Source organism: Sarcophilus harrisii, chromosome 1 (genome assembly GCF_902635505.1).
Source record: "Sarcophilus harrisii chromosome 1, mSarHar1.11, whole genome shotgun sequence".
NCBI lineage: Eukaryota > Metazoa > Chordata > Mammalia > Dasyuromorphia > Dasyuridae > Sarcophilus > Sarcophilus harrisii.
Window position 1 is genome coordinate 519266013 of NC_045426.1, and position 25407 is coordinate 519291419.

Here is a 25407-nt window from a genome sequence, read left to right on the forward strand (position 1 = left end):
CTACAACCAGCGAAAGAACATTGGGAAATGAGTGTGGACTGCAACATAGCATTTACACTCTTTCTGTTATTGTTTGCTTGCATTTTTGTTTTTCTTCCCAGGTTATTTTTACCTTCTTTCTAATCCAATTTTTCTTGTGTAACAAGATAACTGAATAAATATGTATACATATAATGTATTTAACATAAATATGTATACATATAATGTATTTAACATTTACTTTAACATATTTAACATATATGGGACTACCTGCCATCTAGGGGAGGGGCTGGAGGGAAGGAGGGGAAAAGTTGGAACCCAAGTTTTTGCAAGGGTCATTGTTGAAAAATTACCCATGCCTATGTTTTGTCAATAAAAAGCTATTTTTTTAAAGACAGGTCAAACAGTATAAAAACAAAACTCTACTGAAGAAAAACTCCATCTTAAAATCAAAATTGGCCAAATGGAAAAAGAGGTACAAAAATTCACTGAGGAAAATAAATCATTAAAAATTAGAACTGAGCAAGTAGAAGCTAATGACTCCATAAGACATCAAAAATCAATCAAACAAAATCCAAATAATGATAAAAGTAAACGAAGATGAAAATATCTCATTGGAAAAGCAACTGTCTTGGAAAATAGATTTATAAATTACTGAAATACCTGAAAGTCATGATTAAAAAGAAAAAAAGCTTAACCATCATATAGCAAGATGTCATCAAACAAAACTACTCTAATATCCTTGAACCAGAAAATAAAATAAAATTGAATGAATCCACCAATTACCTCCTAAAAGAGTTCCCAAAATGAAAACTCCCGGATATATTACAGCCAAATTCAAGAGCTTCCAAAGGTAAAGGAGAAAATACTGCAAGCAGCCAGAAAGAAACAATTCAAATAGCATGGAGCCACAGTCAAAATAACACAAGATTTAGCAGCTTCTACATCAAATTGGAAATCTTAGAAGATAATTTTCTAAAGAACAAAGGAACTAGAATTACAACCAAGAATCACCTATCCAACAAAACTGGTATAATCTTTCAAGGGAAAAAAATTGATATTTAATGAAATGAGACTTTCAAGCATTCCTGATGAAAAGACCAGACCTAAATAGGAAAAAAAAAATGATTTTCAAATACAAGCCTCAAGAAGAGCATAAAAGATAACAAGAGAGAAGTCATAAGGGATTCAATCAGGTTAAACTATTTATTTCTACATGGGAAAATTATACATCCAATTCCTAAGAAATTTTCATTATTAGGTCAATTAGAAGGAATATACAAAGAAGACACAATTTTAAGTTGATTATGATGGGGTGATTTCTAAAATAAATAAATAAATAAATAAATAAGTGAGGAGTAGTTACAGAAAGCTTTGAATGCCAAAAAGATTTTATTTTTGATGCTGGAGGTGACAGGGAACCACTGGAGTTTACTGACCTGGAGAGTAACAAAAATTAAACAAACATTTTGGGAAAATCAGTTTGGTAACTTAATAAAAGATAAGCTGGAATGAGGAAAGACTAGTGGCAGGTAGACCCATCATCAGGTTACTGCATAAGTCTAAGTGTGCAATCAGAAGGATTTGGACCAGGGTTGTAACAGTATGTTACTATGTGAATAACAAATCACTAGTAGTAAATTTTGGGTTTTTTGGTATTTTTTTTTTAGTATCATGTATCAAGTATCTTTACTATTTATTTAGTATTTAACAGGTATTCTAAATTTGTTGAATGGTTTAGATTAGAAAACACTCAGTCGGAATGTTGGAGGGGATGTGGGAAAACAAGGACACTGATACATTGTTGGTGGAATTGTGAACACATCCAGCCATTCTGGAGAGCAATTTGAAACTATGCTGAAAAAGTTATCAAACTGTGCATACCCTTTGATCCAGCAGTGTTTCTACTGGGCTTATACCCCAAGGAGATACTAAAGAAGGGAAAGGGACCTGTATGTGTGTAGTGGCTAGAAGCTGGAAAATGAATGGATGCCCATCAATTGGAGAATGGTTGAGTAAATTGTGGTCTATGAATGTTATGGAATATTATTGTTCTGTAAGAAATGCCCAGCAGGATGAATACAGAGAGGATTGGTGAGACTTACATGAATTGATGCTGAGTGAAATGATCAGAACCAGATCATTATATACTTCAACAACGATACTGTGTGAGGATGTATTCTGATGGAAGTGGATTTCTTCAACAAAGAGAAGATCTAACTCAGTTTCAATTGATCAAGGATGGACAGAAGCAGCTACACCCAAAGAAAGAACACTGGGAAATGAATGTAAACTGCTTGCATTTTTGTTTTTCTTCCCGGGTTATTTATACCTTCTGAATCCAATTCTCCCTGAGCAATAAGAGAATTGTTCGGTTCTGCATATATTATATCTAAGATATACTGTAACCTATTTAACATGTATAGGACTGCTTGCCATCTGGGGGAGGGGTATAGGGAGGGGGGGGGGAATCAGAACAGAAGAGAAGGCAAGGGATAATGTAAAAACTTACCTTGGCATGGGTTCTGTCAATAAAAAGTTATTTTAAAAAAAAAAGGAAAAAAGGAAACACTCATAATATATATTATGTTTGATAATTAAACCATTTCTGTGGCTAATAGCTTCATTTAGGAAGTAGTAGGAACAGCTTCAGTAATGTAATTCAGGCTCTCAAAATTTTTTCTATTAGTAAGATTCCCAGGACTCAACATGTCATCAATACTACATGTTACTAGAGCACTTATATATATTTAATAAATAAAAATTACCACTGAACTAGTTTCCAAGAGTTATCATATTTATAAATATGAGGAAAATGTGACAAATCATTTACAGCACAATAATATGCCCAGTCCTGCCACCAATTTTTATGAATTTAGGCTTACCCATTTATCAAATCCATATATTTATATAGCCAAACAGGCCATCCAAAATAAGTAACATAATATTATTTCTATTAATGGAAGTATATTTTCTAATGGCAAATTTTGATAAGTTTGTTAAGACAGAAATAAAAATAGTATGTAAGACACAATGCATTCTGCCTCTAACCCTCAAGCTAAGATAGAATACTCTCCCCAAGTTTTTGAGGCCTTGGGGCAAATAAATCCATCTTGTGACATAGAAATCACAGATGGACACAGATGGTGCCTCTCCATTGCCAAGTGACTGAATTGCCTATCTGTTATATTAAATAAGAGAATTAATGACATCAGGAAGACTGGAATCCAGATCCCATCTCAGAAACTTACTACCTATGTAACCCAGGGCAAATCACCTTACTTTTTTTAGCCTTAAGTATCCTCATCTGTAAAAGAATGAGTTTTGGATTCAATAATCTTTAAAGTCCTTCAAAGCTCTAAGTCTATGAGTTTAGAATTTTATTAATTGTTGAATTTAGGATAAATTTTTAAATCACTCTGAGCAACTTAGGTGTATTAACTGATGTTAAAATCTCAAATATTACCAAGCTTACTCTTTCACCTGCCGCCTGAACACACAGATTGTGTACAAATTAGCTAATTTTTAAAGCTTCTGCTAGAAACAAGATTTATTGGCACATTTCCTATTCTTAGACACTTTGACTTTTGGCCTTTTCAAAATTTCTATTAAAATGTGACATTTTTTCTGCATGAATGCTTTAAAAATCAATTATACTCAGTCCAAAATAAATAATACCTTAAAAGAAGAAAAGCACAAAGTACCTGTAGAATTGGAACAACAGGACAAAGAGATTCAATAAACCTGTTCCAGGTCACTGTTGTCATAATCAATTGTCCCTGAAGCAAATACATCAGAATATTCTTGACAACAGAGTTCACCTGATCAAAACAAAAATGAAACAATTTAATAAAATATTAGATGGAATACTGACAAGATAAGCTTGGTATACTCACATCAGATTAATAAAGAAAATTCAAATGTGTAAGAAGATGTCTAAAAAATTATTTCAATTTCAATAATGATATATTCTTACATAGCATTATTAATTAAATATCTTTCCTTAACCAATTCTATTCTTGAGCTTGAAACTGAGGTTTTTCTTTCCCTTTTATATGAAGGAATCAGTTGTCCTTAATAATCTGGTATACCTATATTTTTACTCTTCTGAATAAAAACTCTAAGAGGGAAAAAAACACAACTGACCTGAATTCTCACAAGTTTTTTTTTTTCAATGTTACAGTTGTCACATGCTCCAACTATTTCACACCACCACATTTACTGAACCTATTCAAAAGGCAGTTTCTTTTGAGCTTAAAATAAAATACTCAGCTATTATTAGAAACTAAAGGTTTTTCCTTCAGTTCAAAAACTGCAGAATAAAAGAATTCTTTTCAACTTAGTGTTAATACATACCTCATCTTTGGATTCTTGAAGACCAAATGTACACATTTCATATAGCACTTTTGGATGAAGTAGAAAATTAACTTCATCACAGATTGAATGCCCTGAGACTGCCACAGTCTTGATACCTAAACAATGCTTTAAAAGAATTGTTAAAATATTAAAAGGGTAAGATTAACAACACTGAACTAAAAGAGAAATTCCTACTTTCTTCTATTTATATTTTAAGAAGTCCAGCACTTTTTTGTTGGTTTAACAAGAAATTTAATTGAAAACATTTTGCAAAATAATTTGAAAGTTCAATATAATATAATGGAAATAGGCCACAGAAAACTGTTCCAAAGACACAAACTCATTGCTCACAAAGTTATAATTTTTATTACTTTGTAAGCATAAAGAAATATAGGAACTGTAATGAGAATTATTGAGAATATTTTGTTTAAGATATGAGATAAAAGCAAAAATAAAATAAAGCACATTCATTTCATAACACAAAGTATACTGCTTATTTAGAGGCATAGTGCACACAGGCCAGCTCAAATAGAAACAGGAGCCTCTATATCATTCTTGTACTTGATCCAATGTACAGTATAAATATTTTTTAAAATGTAATATTATCTATTTTTTATTGTATTTTTATTAAGGCTGGTCCATCAGGAGTTTTTCTGATATGGACAGTACAAAATGCAGTTGAACAATGAACAGAATTCAGAAATGAACAAAAGAAGACCCAGCTCAATTTCTGTTCTACAGAGCTCTTTTAAATTATCCCATACTTCCTAGAAAAACAAAAGTCCATCATTTTAATACCAGTATTTTACCATAACTGTTATATGGCAATAAGTCAGAGAATAAGATTGCCTCCAAAAATATTAAGTAAACTATGAGCATCAAGGACAATAGGGAAAAGAAAGTTGGCTGCTAAAAATCTACAGAATCTATAAGGAATTAAAAAAAAAAAAGATTTGAGGAACTATATGATAAGAAGAAAAGACAGACTGGTCACATGACCAAGAGCTGATCACTTGAAAAGGGTGAATAGTCAAGAGTATTTCACTGATATCCTAGAAATATCAAGAGAAAGCATGAAGAATCTCCAGCATATTGTATGGAATCTCTGAAAAGAACATATAGGAGTACCAAAAACAAGAGTTGGTAAGGATAGACAATAATTTATGGGTTACAATCTGCATTGTTGCAAGGAATTTCAATAAATTATATAAATCAATTTGAACATTAGGTAGTAATCTGTGTATAGTAAAATATATTCTCTAACACAAAAAATATTATTAAAAATCACCTTAGGGATCTATTATGTACTAGAGATACTGGAGACACAAAGACAAAATAAATCAAAATAAATCTTCAAAATGCTTATATCCTACTGGAGATGTAACATGTACAACACAAGTATATACAAAATAAATACAAGGCAATTTCAGCAGGGGAAAGTACTAACAGTTGGATAAATCAGGAAGAGCTTCATATATGATGTAGCATTTTAGCTGAATTTTGAAGGAAATTAAAAATTCTGAGTAGTGGAAGTGTAAAAAAGACCTCCAAGCATGCGGTCATATAATCTGTACAAAGTCTTATACAAAGGAGATAGAAGTCTTGTGAAGGAATGTCAAGGTTCATGTAACTTCACCCTGAAGTGTATCAAAGGAATTAATATGTAATTAGCCCAAAAAGATAAGTTAAAGTCAGTTTTTGTAATCCTAGTCTTGGCTCTGTTTTAAGTGTTACAGGAGAAAAAAAGTCATACAATCACAAGATCTCCATATTGTAAGGGATCTGAGAGATCATCTGTAACTTGTACTTGAGTGAAAATTTCCTCTACAACATACCTAAAAAGACTCATTCAGCAAGGAAGTACCAATTATCTTCCAGAGTAACCCACTCCAATTTCGGATAATTTTGTTCAGGAGTTTTTTCTTTATGTCAGATCTAAATCTGCCTCTTTACATCTTCTATCCATTGCTTCTGATTATTCCTTCTGGGGATAGCAAAGCAAATCTAAAGTCTATTCCACTTGGCATCCTTTCATATATTGAACACAGCCATGGGGTGTCTCTTCCTCCAAGGCCTTTATTCTCCACATCTATCACATGATATTATATCAAGGTTTTTAATCATCCTTATTACCCTTCTCTGGAGTCTTTCTATTTTACTAATGTCTTTACTAAAATGTTTTTCCCAAAACTAAATTCAGTTGTGACCTGACTAAGGATATAATGAAGATTGTCACCTTCATAGTTCTGGACATTATGATTCATGAATACAACCTAAAAATGGATTAGTTTTCTTCACTGACATATCACAGTATTGAGAAATCCAGATGAATTACTATCTAGTCATACCTCTTATTGAAGTCTATTTCTCAACATAAGAGTCTACATTTATCCCTATTAAAATTCATTTTAATAAATTCATTCCAACATTTTTGCTTGTCAAGATCTTTTTGAATTCTGGCTATCATCCAATATATGAGCTATCTCTCCCATCTTTCTATCATATGCAAATCTAATATGTATGTCATCAATTCTCTTATCCAAGTGACTAATAAAAATGCTAACTATCTCAGGGCCCAGAACAGATTCTTAGTATATTCCCTCAAAAACCTACTTACTAAATCACTTACTTTCTCCAGACTTTATTTTTCTCCTATGTAATATCATAGCAATAGATGATCTCTAAGCTTTCTTTTCGTTTTAACATTTCAGTTCTATAACTCTTAATCTCAAAATTTTTATTTTACCTCCAGGAATAAACTGCATTAAGTGAAAGAATATGAAATAAGATTGCCTTAATGAAATGATGGCTTAAGGCCAATCCTAACATTTGACAATACATAATTTTTTTTTATTTAAAAAAAAAAAGATTAAAAACTAAGGTCAGAGGAGCCAAAAATATAAAACTCAAGTCAATGATAAATCAGTTTTGAAGAATTCAACTTTTTCTAAGTAATAGTAATGTTCACTAATTTAATGATAGAGCAAATATTTTACATAGTAGAAACTTTTTTTAATAATTATAACTTTTTATTGACAGTATATATGCATGGATAATTTTTTACATTATCCCTTGCACTCACTTCCCTCCCATCCCTCCTCCCCTAGATGGTAAGCAGTCTTATACATGTTAAATATGTTATAGTATATCCTTGATACAATATATGTGTGCACATAGTAGAAACTTTAATAAAGTGGTTTAACCACTAAATGTAAAATTACATTAATAAAATTCTTATATGTTAACTGAATTAGTTCTTAAAAATTCAAGGAAGTTTAAGAAATTTATTAAACCAATTTCATAAAATCAAGAGAAAACAAAATCAAATTAAAATCTCCCTGCTCACATGACTTCCACTATAGTTCAGGTATTCAATATCAATTACTCGCCTGGACTATTACAATGGTCCCCTGTATCCAGTGTCTCTCCTCTCCAATCCATTCCATATCACACCCTGGATTCTTAACTATCTAGGACAGCTCTTCTAAAATATAAATTGATTAGCTTGGCATTTAAAATCCTGAAAAATCTGACTCCAAAGTAATATTTCAAATGAAAATTTCAACTGCTTTCCTTCATATAGTCTACATTCTAGACAAAATGGCCAATTAAACAGTCCTTGAATTCAGTATTCCTTTTACTACACTAGTATGCTATCTCAAGTGCCAAAATTTTTTCTCACATTGGTTTCTGGTCTTAAGAAGAAAACTTGGGCTTTTTGAGTCTTTATTTTCTTATCTGTAAAATGGGAATAATAATATTTAAAGTATCTACCTCTCAAAAATCTCATTAGGCCCAAATGAGACAAAGTATAGAAATTACTTACAAACCTTAAAGTATTATGCTAATGTCAGATATAATTATTAGAATCCTTAAAAAAAAAAAGTTCCTGGTGAGGCACAGTTAATAGAACTCCAGCCCTGAACTCAGGAGGACCTAAGTTCAAATTTGACCTCAGACATGTACCACATCGTAGCTGTGTGACCCTGTACAAATCACTTAATTCTAATTGCCTATCTAAAATTTAAAATAAATAAATAAATAAAAATAAAATAAATAATAATAAAATAATAATAAAAACGTAGAATGCTTACCATATTTCTAGGATTCCCTAAGGTATATCTTCTTAAACAATCCATTTTCCTATTTTCCTAGTTGTCTCACCTAACTCACTGGATATACTTATGTGCATGTTGTATGTCCCTGTAAAATATAATCCCTAAATCTCAAGGTGTAGCACAGTGCTTTCCACATATTATGCACACTTAATAAATATTTAATTCAACTGAAATTAATAAGATGTGTTAAAAAAAAAAAACTTTTATTTTAAAAAATAAGATTTCATTCCAACCTTAACAATTTCCAGGCAGCAGCGATAACTTTCAGCTTTCACAGGCAGCAAAGGATATGACAATAGACGTAGGAACACTTTTTGAATTTCTTCCTGTAGTAATGGATTAATCTGTTCAGATTTCCATCTGGAAGTATGAGTTGGAATAAACTAATTAGTAGTAGACACAAAATTATAAGATGGATTTATTATGAAAAAATCTCTTTATCTCTAAGTGACACCTATGGAAATAAGCAATGCCTACTAGAATCGCTGGAAAGGCAAGAATCTTGGAGAAAAAAGAAAAAACAACTAATAAAATATGTGCAGAAGAGCAGGGCGAAAAAAGGTAGATACATACAGAACAGATAGATGGATTGATAGAAAGAAAATTTAATAACCTCTCAATGCATGCCCATTCCTTTTTAGATACAGATTTTATAAATCTGCATCCTCACACACATATACAGACAGACAAATATAGAGAAAGAGAGTACAAAAGTCTTGACAAGATGTGTTTTACAAACCATAAATATTATTAAACCAGATTGTATTAGATGAGTGACCGAGAGGGAAGATATAAAAGATAATCTGGCCTAGTTCAAAAAGCTTTTATATGACATTCCAGAAGATTTAGTTGAATAAAGTTATTACCCTAACTCAGTTTAAAATTATAATAAAGCAAATTTAGAATTATGAGGAAACAAAAAAAGGTTGAAAAATGTCATAGCTTCCCACCTCCTTTTCCCCCATAAATACAATTTCAGAAAATTCTGTAATTTAATCCATCCAACCCATTCAATGGACCCTTAAGTATTTATTGAACACCTAATTATGATTCCAGAAAAAGCAATCACTTGTTCTTAAAGGGATTTTGGTCACAAAATCCATTGACTTCTTTAGCAATTCATTCATGTCTAAAAAAATTCATGTCTCTACATGTCTAAAATAAACCTTTTGCTAAATTAACTCCTATTCTATCTACAGTGGAAATAGAAAATAGTAACCACTGCTCATTTAGCACCTTCTAACTTTTATTTTCTAGGACAGATAGATCTTGTTTGTTTTTAATCTTTCATCATATAGAATGCTTCTAATTCTTCAGTTGCTTTCATTATTATTTGTGGGACCTTCTCCAAGTCCTCCATATTCTTTAATTCTTTAGTCTTCTATTCTTTAATTAGTTTAATTTAAATCTTTAATTCTATATTCTTCATGTCTAAAACAAGTTATGGCTATAGTAAAGATTCTATACTCTGGTATTCAATCCATGAAAATTTATTTTGGAATTATGATAAGTAATGATAACTAATAAGTAATTAAACCTAAAAAATATATTTTATTTTATTCTTAGCTTAGCATAGCTGAAAAATAAACAAAATAAAAGCCACAGGAGTGACTTTATGGATTTTCCATTTTGCCAATTAATGGAAATAACCTGACTCCTGAAAAAAAAAATCCACTCCTAAATAAAACAATTAGCTATTATCTTTGACAACTGCACATAAAGATGCTTAAGATTCTTAATATGAATCCTTAATAATGATTTGTTATAGAATTAATGAATTTAAAAGGTACAGAACAAAATATATGGTATGGAATGTAATGTTATACTAATTTTTCTTTCTTTTTAATTTTTTGTTGTAATTAATAGATCCAAAGAAGAAGGCAGAGAAGAGACAAATTAGGAAATGAGTGTTGTTAAAAAAAATTCTTTTTAAAGTAAGGAACTAATACTTTTAAGTTATAGAGCAGGTGCCAATGATTTCCTCATTGGGAGTTTCCTACACCAAAACATTCTGGTTCAGTCCAAAAAAAAAAAAATATATGCATGAACACACACACACACACACACACACACACACACACACATATATATATATATATATATATAATCCACTATTTTTTCAGAAGTGCATTATGGAAAAAGTTAAATCAGGGATTAGGCTGATAATTTCTAAAAAATTAATGGAATTCATTAGGGAAAACTCTCTGGGGGAGATGGCTTTGTGCTAGTTATAAGGAAAAGGAGTTACTTTTTTAAAAAACTCTATCTTGAAAATTTCTTTAAGATAATTGCAGACATCATAAGGATTATGCTAGAAGCCCATCATTTTTATATATCTGATTTGGTCACTTGAAAGAAATTCTGTTATTGTCCCGTGCCTGAGCTTATCCCCACATTTAACTTGAATTCCCTGCAATAAGAAACTACCCTCTCTATCAGCTTCATAATTTCCTGTTTTTGTTTGGACAGAAAGAAGGGTCTTCATCTGTAGTCAAATCTAATTTCTAACATTGCCAGGAAGGTACAACTGGACTCCAATCAAATAAGAATCCCACTATAAAAGTCAATCAAATGCAGGCCTTCAAGACCACCACATTACCTTTAAGCTTTCACTATAAATCCCAGTCTGCTGGTAGAGCAAATGAAGGCCTTTTAAGAGCACAGATTATTTTGTTTTGTATTTTTTTTTTTTTTTTAGTAAACATTTAATGGAAAAATGAACTTAAATTCAACTTAATCATGTTTTTAGGCACATATCAAAACAAGAGAGTAAAAATTTGATCATAATAGTACGGGTTCATACCTTATAGCTGTGAACATTTAAAAAGTTTTCTTCTATAGATTACATAGGAATTTGTAGAGCAACATCATTTAAAAGAAATATTACAAAAAGAAAAAATTCTTAAGATTAGAAAATACTGCCATCTTGACCCCTCCCCCCATAATCTATAAGAAATATCAAATTCTAAACAAATAATCTCATCATATATAACATAACCACTGTAAGAAGGAAATTATTACATGTTTGAACACAGACAGATGATCTTCTTTATTAGTGGGAAGTTCTGATGATAAGAAAGGCTAAATATAGCTTGGTTTGCCATCTCCACTAACAGAACGAGATCCTTCTCTCCCTGGAAAAGATGTAGAATGCAATAGAAAAATGTCAGATTCATGTATTATATAATCCTCAGCAGCAAAGTAAGTAGTTTCTAATAACTAGAACATTCTTAGACTCTGAAGCCATTACTCATTCTGCTAAGTATACTTTTGCATAGAAACACTAAGCATTTTAGCTCTATGGAACTGGAATGAGAAAAAAAAAAAATCATTATACAAACAGCATATACTCACTCTACCTACATACTGTGATAATTAAGTTTAGAAATGCAATAGAATTACAAGAATCTGTGTTTAATTCGTTTAACTATTTTAAGTCTTCTACTCTTGGCTAGATTACAAACTCTTCAAAGATAATGAAGATGTCTTCTACTTATTGTGTAGACTTCACAGGGAAGTGGTGGGAAAATAGTAATCATCCAATAAATAAATACCTGATGGTGATTAACTAACCTATTCACTCATTAAATAAAGATGTATTAAGGATCTATTACATAAGGCACTATGCTATAAAAAAAATTATCAATAAATCAATAAACATTTATAGTTCCCACTATGGCAGGTAGAGTATGAGGTACTATGGTTAATACCATAATAAATAAATAAATAAATAAACAAATAAACAAATAAATACCATAATAAATTTATTCTAAATAAAAGAATGCAATGAACCCTAACCTCAAAGATGTGAGACTATGAAAATATCCAAAGCAGAAACACTCATACTTAGTCCTGGTTAAAACCACTGTCATATTAGAATATCATCTTTACTCGTAAAGTAATAATAGCTAGTAAACAAGCTACATTGGGAGGGGAAACAAACTAGTACAACCAGAACCATAATTCAAGTGCTACATCCTTTGTGATCTTTAGTATCTTAGTACTTAGTAGGTTTTCAGGTCAAAAGTCAAAAGAGATTAGTCTTTCCAGTGACTAAATACATTAGTTTTATGTTATTATCTTAGCAATTAAAAGGCATATTAATTCTTCCCAATCATTAAGGTGTACAACCAGCAATTACATAGTAATACATATTAAATTAACAAATATTTGTCAATAAGCATTAAAATATCATTTCATTTAGTAAGTATTGCTATTTCAGATATTTGAAACTTTACTTTTTTGATTTTATCCCATTAATGCTATCAGTAATTTTTAAATTATACCTATAACTAGAAAGGTTTTTGTCCTTCTTTCTGGTTAAACATTACAACTTAAATTGTGTAAAGTCTTTGTCAAAACAGGTTATTACATTAGATAAAAGTTTTCTACCTCCTTCACAATATCAATCATGAAGTTATAGCAGCAATCAAGTGAATAAACTATCTTTGCAGTTCCTTTATAAATAGTGTAGTTTTCAGAATTCAGCTGTTCCAAATAGGCAATAACAGCCTCATGAATATTTGGATATTGCAAGGACAAAGGAATTTCCAGAGAAATATGAAACAATGCGGTCATCAAGCTTTCTGGCAAAAACTGGCTTGCCTGTAATGGAATTTAAAAGAATTAATTTTAATGCAAACACACATATGCAAATATACATATCCTTATCAGCACAATGTTTAAAATGAAGAGGGGGAAAAAAAAAAGCAAAGCTAATTCTTACTTCAGTAGAGATATTAAGTTTAAGGTTAAAGAGAAGCAAATTATAATACCAAAATTCATGATCAATATAAAGGATTAACATGCTACTAAATATATAATTATAATAGGAAGGACATTGTTAAACTGTCCAGAAGAAGCATCAGGATGTGGAAGAGTCTCAAATTCATACCAAATGGGATTGTTTGAAGGAAGTTATAGGTGTTTAATCTGGAGAAGAAAAAAAAAACAGAGATAAAAAAAAAAAAGACAGCTACCTTAAAATATTTGAAAGGCTATAAAGTTAAAGAATAATGAGGCTTTCCACCTGCATTTTTGATTTCCTTCACCAGCTAATTGTACAATATTTCAGAGTCTGATTCTTTTTGTACAGCAAAATAACAGTTTGGTCATGTATACTTATTGTGTATCTAATTTATATTTTAATATATTTAACATCTACTGGTCATCCTGCCATCTGGGGGAGGGGGTGGGAAGTAAGAGATGAAAAATTGGAACAAGAGGTTTGGCAGTTGTTAATGCTGTAAAGTTACCCCTACATATAACCTGTAAATAAAAGGCTATTAAATAAAAAATAAAAAGAAGGTTCAAGGAAAAAAAAATAATGAGGCTTTACTTGACACTAGAGTAGAACTAGGAACAATAGTTGAAAGTTGCAAATTTAAGCTTTATATAAGGAAAAACTTCCAAGGTAGAAGAAAGTGACCTTCACTAGAGGTATTTAAGTAAAGTCCTGATGACCTCTTATTTGGTAAGCTGCAGAGAAGATTCTTTTTCAGGGTCAGTTTAGAATACATGACCAGTAAGGGCCTTTCCAACTCTGATTCCATATTTTATATTTTTCAAAATTACTTCTAGTTTCCTGGTAAAATTTCAATAATCAATTAGGAAAGGAAAGACAATTTAAACTTTCGAAACAAAAGATGAAGTAACAAAGCTCATTACTGCAGCTAAACGTTTGCCTTTAATGAGGGAATATTTCACTGTTCCTTATCAAATCACATAATGTGAAATATTTTTTTACTGTGTGAAAAAACCAATTTCAAAAGGTAAACTAGTTGAAAATGTAAAGGCTTTTAATGAAAGGAAATGTGAGACATATACATTTTTAAAAGTACCAAGAATGAAATTTTCAAACTAAAACGAAGAGAACAAATACAGGAGCATTTTAAAAGCATTAAAAAAATCAAAGGAAACTACATTTTTCAGTATTAGCAAATAGGACTTTTATAGTCAAAATGAGGTTTCTGTTGGAAGAGGGACAATCCCATTTGTCCCCTTTGATACCTATAACTATACAATGACTATACCAGATTCAGAGAATCACGTAATTGAAACAAAAGTCATGGGTTCATTGTTCCGGACAAGTTAGCTTTCTTCTGTTCCATGACAATAGACTGCATTCCAAACCCTAGTCAAAAATATTTGGGGAGTGGGAGGGGTTTAAAAGAAGAAATAATGCTCTCTTTTATTTTCCACACTGTTCAAAATACAATTGAGTGAGCAAGCAACAGACAGAGGACAGCATAACCTCATATAACACAAATCTAAGAGTTAAAATTTAAGTGCAGTATAGTTACAGTTTTACTTATGTTTTCTTCAAAATTTCTATTATTTTGGATAAAGGAGTAAGGATAATGAGAACATCAATAATAATAATAATAATAATAGCAAGGAGGACAATTCAATAGCTACTCAGTTCATCTAATACTGATATTTTCTAGGCAACCATTTCCTAATTTATTCATAAGTATTCACAAGAATACAAATAAAGATAAAAAGTTTGTCTAGTAAAAATATAACTGCCTTGGAATTAATAGCTTTTGGAATTTCTCTGTAATACTGTAGTAATCCCTCTAGGGACTTCCAAAACTCAAAAATCAAACCAATTTATGAATACTATGAATTTCAACTACTCTATGATTTAATGCTGGAAGGTAAATCAGAGATCTTCTAGTCTGATTCTCCCATTTTAGAATTGAGGAAACCAAGGTCAAAGTACTTTAAATGAACTTTTAAATAACTTTTCTAAGGTCATACAGTCATAAGTATTAGAGGCAGGAATATAACCCAGATCCTTTGACTACAAAGCCAGTCCTCTTTCCACTGCATAAAGTAAATTTAAGACAATCATTTTAAATGTAATTTTACCTGGAATTATGGAAAGATTTTACACTAAAATTGTGTGATTGTTTACACAATGTATTCATATAAATTCTATCCATCTGACTGAACAAAAGCAAAATACTATTTTCTTTTCCTGTCAAAAGATATTTTTCATTCAAAACTTTGACATCATCTAATAAACTACAAGTTAAAAAAAAAAAAGTTTCTTTCATACCTTTTCTACAGGAAGAAGTGTTTGCAACAATCTAACAGTAAAAAGTGAGATGCTGACAAAAGACATTTTATGGTTCACTAACATCACTGTATCTGACCCTTCAGAATTGACACTGTTTTTGTGATAGAAGATAGTTTCTCCAAGTGAATCCATGACTACAAACAGCTTTAGCTTCTGAAAACAGAATAAATACATAAAAAGTGTAAATAACAGTTGCAAGGAAATAATACAGAGCCATTTTTGAGAAATCAATAAAGAACAAAGTATCAAAAGTTATCCTGCTATGAAAAAGCTACCAAAACCTCATACCAAAAAGCTATTCTGGAAAGCCTAAAGAAGAGATCTTAACTTCATTTAAGATTTCAAACCCCACCATAATTAGATTACTAGCAGTATCATCAAAAATATATAAATCTCTAGCTAGTCTCAAGTGAGTATTTTTGTATCTTTTATATATCTTGCACATGTTAATCAATAAGTATAAATATATCTTACATATATTAATAATTATTTACTGAATCTGCTGTATCCAGTAACTATAGATAACTAAGGACATATAAAAGTATACTTATACATATTAAATACACATTAGAACCAGATACCCAAAACAATCAAAGAATAATTGTGTCAAACTGTGAAAATTTGATAAAATTTTAAATTCCTCCACAAAATGAGTTAGAAAATTTCCCAAATGAAAACAAAAATATAGTACCTGAAAAAGTCAAGTTCCTTACAGAAAAAAAGTTACTTTCATTAATCGCAATGCAATACCATCATTTTTAGTTTTCTTTTACAAATGAATGCAAGGCACACTAAGGTTTTATTGGTAAAACTGTGAATCAATACAACCATCTTGGAAAGCAATTTTGAATTATGCAAATAAAGTGAGTAAAATGTCCATACTCTTTGACACAGGGATTCAGTTACTAGGTTTATACACTAAAAAAGGCATGGAGAAGAAGAAAATCCTCATATATACCAATATATAGCAAACTCAGACAGATAGACAGACAGACAGACAAAAAGAAATAGATATAGATAGATATCTAAGGATTTTTTGAAATAGCAAAGAATTGCAAACAAAGGAAATACCTATCAACTAATGATTGGTAAACAAATTGTGATACATAGACAAATATAATGGAATATCACCAGTCTGCAAGAATTGACAAATACAATAAATATCAAGAAGCAAGGAAATAATTATAATAACTGATGCATAATGAAATAAGCAGAGCCAAGAAAAAAATATATCATATAAGCACAATGTAAAAGGGAAATCAAAAGTGAACGTTGCAAAATTACAAAGAACAAGAATACAAAGAAAGGATAAGAGAATATGTCCCCACCCATCCCTTTGAAAAGAGAGGAAGCACATGAGTATGCTACATTAAACATATTTTTCAGATTTTTTAAATGTATTGATCAATTTTGCTGACTTTCTTTTTCTGTGTTTAAAAAAATATTTGGGGGGTGAGGGAGAGCCAAGATGGTGAAGAGTTCACATGCGTCTTTCTAATCTCCCTAGACCCTCAACTAATTACCAAATTCAGCCTCTGAATTAATTCTAGACTGGAAGAATTCTCAAATATTGGAAGTGCAGCAAATTAACAGCAGAAAATTATTTTGAAGATCATCAATAAAGGTCTGTTTTGGACAGGCACAGAGGGAGGCCAGGTACAGGACTACAGTGCAGCTGTACAGAACCTGGGGGGAAAAGGGGGAGAGGCGTGTTTCTCCATTGGCCCTGCAGACTCCATATGGGGGAGAATCTACATAGAGGATTCTACCATAGTGTTGGCTACTGTGCCCTGGTAGTTATAAAACATCCAACACAAACACAAAAGGTAAAGAGTGAACCCTGTAGCCCTGGAGTCTCACAGGATGTGGCCACACCCACCCAGCACTGAGAGTGAGTTAGAGCAATCCCAGCACAGGTGCTGCTGCTTCCTGGTGCATGTAGAAGAAGCTTGGAACACCGCCCACGCTCTAAAAGGAGACCTTACCTTAAAAAAAAAAAAAAAAAAAAGAGTAAAAAGGCAAAGAGAACTCTAACTATAGATAGTTTTTAGGGTGAAAGAGAAGAACAGATTTCAAACCCTGAGGAGACTAAAAGCATATTGTCTCCAGATGAAGCACCAAAGGGTGATATAATCTAGTCCCCTTCACACAAGGCTTCCCAAGAAGAAATTTAAAAGGATCTCAAAAGAAAGCTAGAAAAAAATCGGGGAAAAGGAAAGGAAAACTCTGCAAGAGGATTTGGAAAAAACATATAACTCATTAAAAGATTTGATAAAGTGGGAAAAAGAAAACAAGTCCCTGAAAAACAGAATTTGTGAAATGGAAAAGGTAAATAACTCCTAGGAAAACAGAATTTGTGAAGTGGAAAAAGAAAATAACTCCTTAAAAAACAGAATTTGTGAAATGGAAAAAATCCCATAGAACAAAACAATACATTTAAAAACTCAACTGGACAAATATAAAAAGAAGTTAAAAAAAAGTAAATGAAGACAATAATTCACTAAAAATCAGAATTGAACAAAGGGAAATGAATGACTCGATGAGACACCAAGAATCAGTCAAGCAAAATCAAAAACATGATAAAATTTGAATGCAGGTATAATTTGATTTTACCGTTATAAAAAAGGAACTAGAGGTGGAAAGGGGATTGTACCAGAAAAAGGGAAAAGTGGAGGCAAAATGAAGGAAATTATATTTCACAAAAAGACAAAGGAAACCTATTACATTTGAGGGAAAGAAGGGAAGAGGATGAACATTGTGTGAGTCTTACTCTCATCAGATTTGGCTCAAAGAGAAAATATTAGACATATCTGGTTTACAGAAAAACTTCTCTCACATTATTGAAAAGAGGGAGGGGAAAGACAAAAAGGGAAAGGGTAGGCTAAATAGAAGGGAAAACATAAATAGTAGGGGAAAGGTATAAGAAAGGGGGAAAGACTCTTAAGAAGGAGGGATTCTAAAGAGAGAGGGCAGTTTGAGACAAGTGGTGCTCAAAAATTAAATACTGGGGAGAAGGAAAAAAAGAAAAGGAAAGAGAAAAGTATAATCTGGGGATAATAAGATGGCTGGAAATGCAGAATTAGTAGTTTTAACCATAAATGTGAATGGGGTGAAGTTGTTTGCTTGCATTTTTATTTTCCTTCTCAGGATTTTTTTTTTCTTTCTAGATCCGATTTTTCTTGTGCAACAAGATTACTGTATAGATATGTATACATATATTGGATTTAACATATATTTTTACATGTATTAGAATACCTGCCATCTAGGGGAAAGGGTGGGGGGAAAGAAGGGGGAAATTTGGAACAAAAGGTTTTACAAGGCTCAGTGTTGAAAAATTACCCATGCAGGTTTTGTAAATAAAAAGTTATAATTAAATATGCATACACACACACACACACACACACACACATATATATATATATTTGTTATATGAGATAATCCTCTAGAGGAGGAACGGATACTAGGGAAAATTTTGATAACATAAAAAAGAGAAATCAATAAAAATTTATTTTACAAAAGGGTGGGGATCTAAAGTGACAATACCAAATGAGGCAGTAGCAGCTGTATTTCTTGGACAGCAGACTGACAAAAGCCCTACCTACAAAGGCACTGAGAAAAGTATTGAAAGAAAAATCAAATAATGCAGAATTTTACTACCAAAAGTTCTGATAGTACAAAATAAGTTAATGATTTGAAATCTTAATGAAGCCAAGATTTTTTTTTTTTTAGGCTTACCTGAAAAGAAGGGCTTATGCTTACCTTCTTCAGTGGAATTAGTATGATAGATGAATGTCATAAAAAACAAAAACAAAAAAAAAAAAAAAAAAACAAGCTCTTGCTCTAGATATTTTCTCAGATGACAGCAAATGACAAAGATAATACTTTTAGTATTTATATTAAAAGGTATAAAGAAACTCAAATAAAGTAGTATCAGAATTTGGAATGACAACAAAAGAGCAAACTTAGAAATCAAAAATTAAGTAGATTGATACCAAACTTAATGCCAAATAATCAAAATACTTATGAATGTTCATAAGAAAACAAAAATATGGAGTTTTTAGGGGAAAAAATTGTTTGCAATAGTGAGATATTGATCTTGACAGGACTACAGTTTAAAGATTTACTTCTTAAAGAAATTGAACAAGCTATTAATTAACTCTCTAAAGTAAAAATCTCTAGAGCCAAATGGATTTATGAGTGAATTCTCCCAAACTTTTAAAGAAAAATTAAATCCAATACTACATAAACTATTCAGAAAAATATGGGAAAAAGAAATCCTAAAAAACTCCTTTTATGACACAGATATGGTGCTGCTACCAAAAGCAAGAAGTGCCAAAATAGAGAAAGAAAATTATAGACCAATTCCCCTAATGAATATTGATGCAAAAACCTTAAATAAAATATTAGCAAGATTATACTTCATTCTATAATACATTAACAGATAATATTTTTTTTAATTTTCAGCAGAGACTGCTAGAATTAGTAGGACAAAAAGATTTATTCAAACCCATAAAATTCATATGAAATTCATCTATCATTGGACAAGGAATTGGGATTAATTACTTGATGATCAAAGAACAAAAAAATTAAAAGTTAAAAAAAATTTTAAATACTATTTGTTATATAAAATGGCTCTCTTGTGAAGAGGAAAAAGAAGGATTCTAGGAATAACTGATTATGTAAGAAACAAAAGACATTAATAAAAAATTTTTTTTAATGAAATGAGGAAAGTGATAGTTTCAGACAAACTGAGGAACACTTGTATGAATTGATGTAAAGTGAATAAGATCAGGAACCTAATTTATACAATAACAATAATATCATAATGATAAATAACTTTTGAAAGATTTAGGAACTCAATACAATGACCAGCCATAGTTCCAGAAACATGACAAAACATATTATTAATTTCCATATAGAGTACAGATTACATTATAGCTTTTTTTTTTTAAACAGCTAATATAGGAATTTTTTTTTTACTTGAAAATACATGTTTACAACAGTTTTTGTTTTTTTAGTTTTCTCAACTGAGGGAGAGAGAACTGAAAATAAAATAAAAGTGAATTTTAAACAAAAGTTAAAGGTACAGTTTCTTGCAAGTTATTTTAGCAGATCTATTTAGATGATTCTGATGCTATAAACCTGACATGAACAAGTCATTAACAGAAACTAGAGACAGCTTCTAATATTAATAATAGCTAACATTTACAAAGTACTTTAAGGTTTACAAAGCACTTTATGAATATTATCAAATGTTATTCTTAAACTACCCTGGGAGACAGACACTATTATCTTCTCCATTTTACAGATGAGGAAAATAAGGGTGGCAGGGTTAAGTACTCTGAGTCACAAAGTCAGTAAGTGTCTGAAATTTCATTTGAACTCAGGTCTTCCTGACTACACCTTTAGTCCTCTATCTACTGTACCACCTAGCTTCCCCAACTGCTCTAAGTAAAAAGAAAGGAATATTAATCTTCCTAATAAGAATTAGAAAAGATTCTCTATAAATCAATTTGATACCAATATATTGCATACAATCATTAATTATCCATTGCATTCTGGGAGAAGAGCAATGAATACTACAATGGAAGATAATATCTTCCCCTTTTCTGTGCTTTACAATTTGCTTTGCCTATAGATATTCTAAGTTATGGATCAAGAATGAAGTCCACATTTTATCACTTCTGACATCCAGTGATGCAAATGTACTTTAATTCAAGAGCCATTTTCAACTAGCTAGATTAGTTCTATTACTAATATCAGGAAGCAGAAATCTTTAACCAAATATTAAGAGGTGTTGGATTTTTGTTGCAAGGTATTGTCTTAATTTATTAGTTATGGCAACTTTAGAAAAACATAGATTTTTTTTCCACTTAAATGTTAAATTGCCACCTTTCAAACTGATTCTGAATGAATTAATAAAAAATTCATATTTTCTTTGAAAACATGAATCAAACAACAAAATGTATGCAGTTTATATAACAACTGAAAATAACAGGTCAATATGTTTATCAAAGTAACAATGGAAGAAAACATATATTAAGATAAAATCCAGAAACATAAAAAAGTAGAAAACTACTTCCTCATCTAAATTAAAATGCAAGTTCCAATCAGGAAGATATAAAAATCACTAATACAGACAAAAATCTAATAGATTTGAGAGGTAAGATAGTATAGAGTAAAAATCACCTGACCTGGAATCAAAGAAGTAGGAAATATGTCAATAGAAAATATAAGCTCTCTAAGAACACAGGCTGTTTCAGTTTTTTCCTTTGTATTCCCAGTCCTTTGCACAGAAGGCACTTAAGAAATGTTGAATTGAATTGAAATATTAATGTATTATTAGTCCAAAAGCAAATGACAAAAAAAAAAAAAAATGTTAAGCAATGCTTTTGATTCTCATTCTTTATCCACTCTCAAAGCAGAATCACAGATTTAGAGCTAAAAGAGATCTTAGAAATCATGAAAGCTAAACTCTATTTTACATTTGAAGGAAAGAAGGCCCAAAGAGGTTAACAGCAACTTAGAATGAGAAAAGTAGGAAAGTGAGAGGAAAAGAATGAAAGAGACAGAGACAAGAGACAGAAGGATAGTAGCTGAAATACACGTTAGTTCTTAGTAGACAAAATCCAAGAAAAGAGACCCTCCCAGAAACCCACAGCCTCAAATATCTAAATACAGGATATCCCAAGTCATAGTGCAGTCACAGTTGTTGTTTTTTTTTTAACAACTACAACTTCACTAGATTTTTGGAATACTTTGTACAAATGCACAACACTTAGTCAGCAAGCAAGATGAACTAGATATTCAAAATAAGGCTGCATATTTGACTTAATTATCACCCAGATTTAGGAGGATGAAATCTACAACTGAATATATGGCTCTGAATGAATAAACCTTCCCAAAAGAAGATATATTTGAGGGGTGTATTTTAACATTATATATTAATAAAGTAACAAACTTTAGAAATCACAGAAAAAAGATTAAGAGAACATTAATGGAGCAAGAAACAAATAAATGTTTTAAAATATATTGGGAAAAAGAAGAGGATCAATGAAATGTTAGAACTACTGTTTAATGTGAATGGGACAATAACTAATGGCTGAGAAAAAATAGAGCTGTTCAATTTTTGCTTTGTTTTCTCTTCCAAGGAAAATGACCTTTATATTGGATAGAAAAGTGCAAAAGCAGCTAATAAAGGAGACAGTAATCAAGTATCTTGCTTCACTGATAATTTCAACTAACCTAACCCAGAAAACTACATTTTTTGGTACTGAAAGGATTGCCTGTTGGGGCTGATGAACTACTGTCAGTAATATCTAAAAGATTAAAGAAAATAGCATAAAAAAGACCCAACTTTAAAAAAAAAAAAAATGAAATCTGTAAACTATAGGCCAATGAGTAGCTCTGATTCATGGCAAAATTCTCAAACACATTTGGAAAGAGAAAGTTGAGGAATATCCAAAGACTCATCATGGCTTTATCAACAAGATATAATATGCTAGTCTAACCTTATTTCCTAGGTTGTCAGGCTAATTGTACACTATTTCAAAGTCCGACTCTTTTTTATATAGCAAATTAACTGTTTGGACATGTATACATATATTGTATTTAATTTATACTTTAACATACTTAACATGTATTGGTCAACCTGCCATCTGGGGAAAGAGGTGGGGAAAAGGAGGGGAAAAGTTGGAACAAAAGGATTTGGCAACTGTCAATGCTGAAAAATTACATATGCATATATCTTGTAAATAAAAAGCTATAATAAAAAAAATAAAAATAAAGTCAGATCTAAACCAACAAAAAAAAAAAAAAAAGAAAAGAAAAGAAAAAAAGAAAAGACCATTAGAAAAGAAACAAAAAATAGAAAAAAAAAAGACCCAGAGGTAAGAGGGTGAAGCAGTCCTGATTCATTTAGTACAGAAAACAAACATTTTTGTATATAATAATTCTTACAGTAATCAGTATATAATGCCTTAAAGAAAATATTTAACATGTATTGTATTTTCTGTTTAAGACAAAGAAGTTCACAATATACTAGTAAAGGTCCCCAACAAAAATGTTTTTGAGAATAGTGCATTTTTGGGGGGCAAAATTTAAATTATCTCGAAAAATTTAATTATGAGGAAAATCTCATTCCCCAATGGTAGCTCATTAGCAATGTATTTGGATAATCAAGGAAAAAAAAAGTATTATATTGCATTTACAGAAGAAAAAAAATCTAGGCAAATTAATACTGTTTAAGGCATGTCAATTAGCCATATCAAATATGCCAATTAATGTTTCCCTAATTCATGCTAATGAAAGAATTTAGTAAATTCTACTGGCCTCTAAAGTACTGCTTATTAAAAGAAAAATTTTCAGTTCTTAAAATACATAATTCTTAGAAAACATTTGCACTATTTCTACTTATTCCAAGTAGTTTTATTTGACTTAATAATTCTAATCCAGGAGCTAGAACTTCAAGCAATAGATTTATACTTTAAAATAAAAATAATTCACTACAATAAAAAAAGAACAGCACCCAGAAGTAAAAAGTGAACCATTAATTTGCAGATTAAAGTCTTATGACCAAAAACTTTTAAGTTAATTTTAGTCATAAGTGATAATATATTCTTTACACTTCAGAGAAAAAATTCATTAAATGAAAATTTTTAATATAAGAAAACCTCCAAAGAATATTATACCAGTGTGCCTTTGATTTAACAACTTCAAAAGTATTATACAAAAACTACACTGGGACAAATGCTCTTAATTGCCCCAATTTTATAGATGAAGAAAGTAAGGTACTTAGGCCTTAAAATACTACATTAATTATGAAAAACTATAAGAGGGCTTTAAATGTCAGGATCATAAGTATTTTATCATATTGGTAATATGAAGTCACAGAGAAATACAGAGCAAAGGAATGACAAAATCATACTACGATTCATATTGGGAAAATTGTACATGTAAAAAGATGGATAATTATGTTGGCAGATTTGTAAAGAACAGACTGAAGTCTAGTTATAAGCAGGAAGAACAGTTACAAAAGTTAATGTGACAGTATAGAAAAAAAAATGCTAAGTGCCTGAACTAATAGTTTTGCAAATAGATATTAAAGAGACATCTAAGAAATCGGAGAGAAAAAAATTAATAGGATGTGAAGAAGTGAGGGATAGGTAAAAATAAATCAATTAACAAGCATGTATTAAAGTCCCCTTGGTTCTAAGTCCCATGCTAGCTACCAGGGATATAAAGACAAAAAGAGAAAAATTGTAGCTCTCATTAACACAGAGTTGTATAAAGATAGGCACATTAATATATTATCGGCAGAATTGTAATGTGGTACAACAATTTTGGAAAGCAATTAGGAATTATCCAAATAAAGTGATAAAAATTTCTGTACCCTTTGCATACTAGGCTTATAATATCAAAGAAGTCATCAATAAGAAAGAAGTTCCCATATACTCCAAAATATTTATTGCAGCATTTTTTGTGCTATACTGTGTAATGAATAAAGAAAATGATGGCAAGATCCCTATGAATCTTAGATACTGGAGTGAAGTAAACAGAGCCAAGAAAACAATATTCACAGTAACTATAACAATGTAAATGGAAAGAACAATTATACACCAAAAAAAAAATCAAAAGTAAATTAACATTATAAAAAACAAAGAAACTCAACTGAAGAGATATGGGAAAGACATTCCTAATCTATCCTTTTATGTAAATGGGAAGTTCACAAATATCACACCTTGCATAGGCTTTCAGACTTATTCAATGTATTTATCATTTATGCTGACTTTTTTTTTTCCTCTTTAAGTAAATATTATTTGTCATATGAGATGGCTCTCAGGAAGAGAAAAGGGAAAAAAACATGGGTTC

The 25407-nt window shown here is 30.7% G+C and overlaps 1 protein-coding gene across 1 annotated transcript in view; it reads right to left on the bottom strand.

The window, feature by feature from the left end:
* Positions 1-25407, bottom strand: part of RTTN (rotatin) — a 213390-nt gene that overhangs the window by 157293 nt on the left and 30690 nt on the right. The window contains exons 11-16 of the mRNA XM_023496275.2: positions 15517-15690; positions 12846-13058; positions 11475-11587; positions 8687-8813; positions 4336-4461; positions 3684-3800 (exon numbers count right to left, since the gene is read on the bottom strand). Coding sequence (XP_023352043.1) covers positions 3684-3800; positions 4336-4461; positions 8687-8813; positions 11475-11587; positions 12846-13058; positions 15517-15690 — 870 coding nt within the window. The remainder of the gene's footprint in view (positions 1-3683; positions 3801-4335; positions 4462-8686; positions 8814-11474; positions 11588-12845; positions 13059-15516; positions 15691-25407) is intronic.